At 41.3% G+C, this 3,863-nt stretch overlaps 1 protein-coding gene across 1 annotated transcript; it reads right to left on the minus strand.

Annotated features, from left to right (window-relative positions):
- Positions 1-926: 926 nt before the first annotated feature.
- LOC138899376 (uncharacterized) lies at positions 927-2,544 on the minus strand. The gene is made up of 3 exons (XM_070185542.1): positions 2,314-2,544; positions 1,221-1,790; positions 927-1,154 (listed from the first exon to the last, which is right to left on the minus strand). Exons 1-3 carry the CDS (start codon positions 2,542-2,544, stop codon positions 927-929), a joined length of 1,029 nt encoding a protein of 342 aa, XP_070041643.1.
- Between the last annotated feature and the right edge of the window lie 1,319 nt (positions 2,545-3,863).

The following is a 3,863-nucleotide window of genomic DNA, read 5'->3' on the forward strand; positions in this document are numbered from 1 at the left end:
TCACTCGACTACTAAGCCTATGTGCTACTCTTATTTCGAGTTCGAGAAAACACTCACTCGACCATTAAGCCTACGAGCTACATTACTTCGAGTTCGAATCTCTCACTCGACTAATAAGCCTACGGGCTACATCATCTCGAGTTTGAGAAATCACCCACTCGACCATTAAGCCTACGGGCTACATTACTTCGAGTTTGAATCACTCACTCGACTAATAAGCCTATGGGTTACATCATCTCGAGTTTGAGAAATCACTCACTCGACCATTAAGCCTACGGGCTACATTACTTCGAGTTCGAATCACTCACTCGACTAATAAGCCTACGGGTTACATCATCTCGAGTTTGAGAAATCACTCACTCGACCATTAAGCCTACATGATATATTACTTCAAGTTCGAATCACTCACTCGAATACTAAGCCTACGAGCTACTATTATTTAGAGTTCGAGAAAACACTCACTCGACCATTAGGCCTACGGGCTACATTACCTCGAGTTCGAATCATTCACTCGACTACTAAGCTTACGGGCTACTCTTATTTCGAGTTTGAGCAAGCACTCACTCGACCGTTAAGTCTACGGGCTACATTACTTCAGGTTCAAACAATCACTCAACTCGACTACTAAGCCTATGGGCTACCTTATTTCGAGTTTGAGCAAGCACTCACTCGGTTATAAAGGCTACAAGATCCAAATTCGATCAAATTGCCTAAAGCCTTATGAAAACCTTCATAAGGCATGAATGAAACAAAATCTTCTCAAGGCAGGAAAAGATCTTTTCAGCATATATATATATATATATATATATATTCTTGTATATATATAAAGATCTTTTCAGGAAAAGAAAAGATCTTTATATATATACAAGAATGTTTACAATGTCCGAACAAGACCCTACACAAAAAACCAAAATGAAAACTAAGGGCTATGTTTCTTGGTTATCTACGAGGGCAGTCTCTCCTACATCGGGCTCCTCACCGCTCTCGGACCCACTCTTGCTCCCATCATCACCATCATCATCAGTATCACCATCACCATCATCGGAAGCTAAGGGTTCAACATCGGCTTTGAGATCTTTAGCCCTTTTTATCTCTTCGGAGAGATCGAAACCTCGAGCATGGATCTCCTTAAGGGTCTCCCTCCGAGATTGGCACTTAGCAAGTTCAGCAACCCAATGTGCTCAAGTGTTGGCGATCTCGGCTGCCTCTCTTTCTTGTACCTGAAAAGCTTCAGCATCGGCCCGATAGACAGCCACGAATGCATCCGCATCGACCTTTGCCTTTTCGGCATCAGATTTGGCCTTGGCAAGTTCGGAGGCCAACCGAGCATCGAGCTCCTCTATTCTTCTTGCTTGAACCGAGCTTTTCCCCTTCATGCTCTGGAGTTGGTTTTCGGCTGATGATAATTGAGCTCGAGCAGCCTCTTTTTCTGCAGCAAAGCGGTCCATGCTTTCTTTCCACTTCAAGGACTCCGCCTTTATCACATCGACCTCCTCACAGAGTTTCCTGATCATCTCAAGTTTCTGCTGCAGCTGTGAGACCGAAAAATTAGCCTTCGTTCCGATATCGAGCCCATAGGCTTTTAATAGTATCATTACCTGCTCGGACAGATCGGTCTGATCTTGGTGAGTCTTGGCCAACTCAGCTCGGAGGTCTTTGATTTCCTCTCCCATTTTCCCTAAGAGGAGTTTAAGGGTGTTCCTCTCCTCCATGACCCATTGAAGGTCGGCCTCGTATCGACGCAGCTCAGCTCGAGACCGAGAACATGCTTCTCGATGAACTACTGCGGCCTATGAAGGAAGAAGAAAAAAAGTTAGAAAAGATTATCAAACATAAAAATAATATCAACGAAGAGAGTTAAAGCTTACCCGATTCAGAGCTTGCTGCACTTCGCAGAAAAGGCCCGACACATCACTAGGGCCAGCAGCGTCCTCGACCCTAGTAAACAAATCACAGAAGGGGTCCTCCCCTTCATAAGATTGGCTCATCTCGAGGGCCCCCAATGCTTGGGCTTCCCGAATCGCCCCTTTGGAAAAGGCAGGGAGAGTGGGCGAGTCTCCGATTACTATTGCACCAAGCGACTCGCTTGGGGCACTCTCCTCAGTTCGGAGAGCTTCAGGACCGGGCCCTTCCTATATACCCACTGTTTGTTGACTTCGGTGGGAAGCATCTACGATCTCTAATGATTTGGGGACTCTGCCCGAATCTTCCTCCCATATCTCCTCAGTCTAAGGCGGAGCTTTATAAATCACCATCGATTTAGCTGCCTTTGGGGCATCGATGGTTTTCTTCATTCGAGCCACCAGCACAGACCCGTCGTTTTTTTTCTTCTTCTTCATCCCTTAGACGCAGAACTGATTCTACGCTCAAAGGAATGGTATTGTTCCTCGGCTTACGAGCCATCCTCGTCTTCAGTTTTGGATCTTTGGAGGAGGAGGACCTTTTTCTCTTATTATCCTTCATCGGCTTTGGATCAGAGGCCGAAGCCTCTTCCTCGACGGATGAGGGACTCAAAACCGCATCTTTGCCCACACGTACACACATGAAAATTGATTTAAGTATATGGAAGGCATCTCGTTCGAATTACCAAAGATACGAGTGTTACACCCCATATTTTTGTACGTGAGAGTATGCCATAAATAAATTGATAAAAGCTCGAAAATGAGATGTCACATCACGCATTTTTGTACGTTAAAAGTTTTATCGTAAGTTAATCGACGTAATCTCAGGAATGAGATTATTTTGGGATTATAAGTATTACGTTATTTGAAACAAGTGATGAGTAAATTCGTAAACGTGAGAGGGTAAGAAAATCTAAGAAAATAAATTTTCGTCAAAGTTTGACATGCTGGGATAAAATACGGCCCAAGCTAAAATACCTGGTATTTATGGACTAGTACCATACAAGGTACCATATGGCCATGATAGTAAGGTGTATAAGGTGTACTAAAAGTAAGTAGTATTTTAAGTAATTTGAGATAATTCTTAATTATGTGGATAATTAGTTAATTATTGGATAGTGGATATTACCTAATTAATTGGGGATATATTGGATAAGTATTAAAGGGTATGAGGTGGCAGCACCCCTTTCACATCAAGTGACTCATAGCTTAGAATGAAAGGTGGCTATTTAAATGGTCATACACATGACACTTACGTAAAAAATATTAGAAGTTTGGCATTTTGAGCATATTTTTTGGCCTTAAAATAATCAAAGGTAATCTTATAACTTTTGTTCCTAATTCCAACATTTTAAAAACGGACATTTATCTCAATCCAAAAAGAACAATTCCAACGATTATTTTGGCTTCAACGAGATTTCTTACAAAATCTTCAATCAATTCCTACAAAAGAAATCCAACGGGAATTATTAGCACCTTAGCAACATAAAACTTTGCGGTTCTAAAGGAGTATGGTGCAACCTTTTCCAAGAATATCATACGGACTTTTTCCTACTCCAGGTATGTTAAGGCTATCCCATCTTTCTTTTTGGTATGATCTATACGACGCAAACGAAACGAGCAAATGCAAAACTTTCATAAATGATTCTATTCAAAGAAATACTAGGGGTGTTTATATTCTTGATTTCCCATGTGAATTATTATTATATCTTCTGTTCATGGGTCTTAGAAAAATACGTATTTGATAAAGTTTATCCGACATGTATATTATATTTATGACATTCCGTGAAATCTTATTAACGTATTTCTTATGCATTTTATGCATTTATACATGTACATTGACCCATGACCAGATGGCGTAATATACGCGTATATATGTATATTATATGTATATGGTATATGAAAAAAGGTCACGGCGTTATACACGCACCACCACCTGATCAGCTGGTATACATTGATGAT

Source organism: Nicotiana tomentosiformis, chromosome 9 (genome assembly GCF_000390325.3).
Source record: "Nicotiana tomentosiformis chromosome 9, ASM39032v3, whole genome shotgun sequence".
In the NCBI taxonomy this organism is placed as follows: Eukaryota; Viridiplantae; Streptophyta; class Magnoliopsida; order Solanales; family Solanaceae; genus Nicotiana; species Nicotiana tomentosiformis.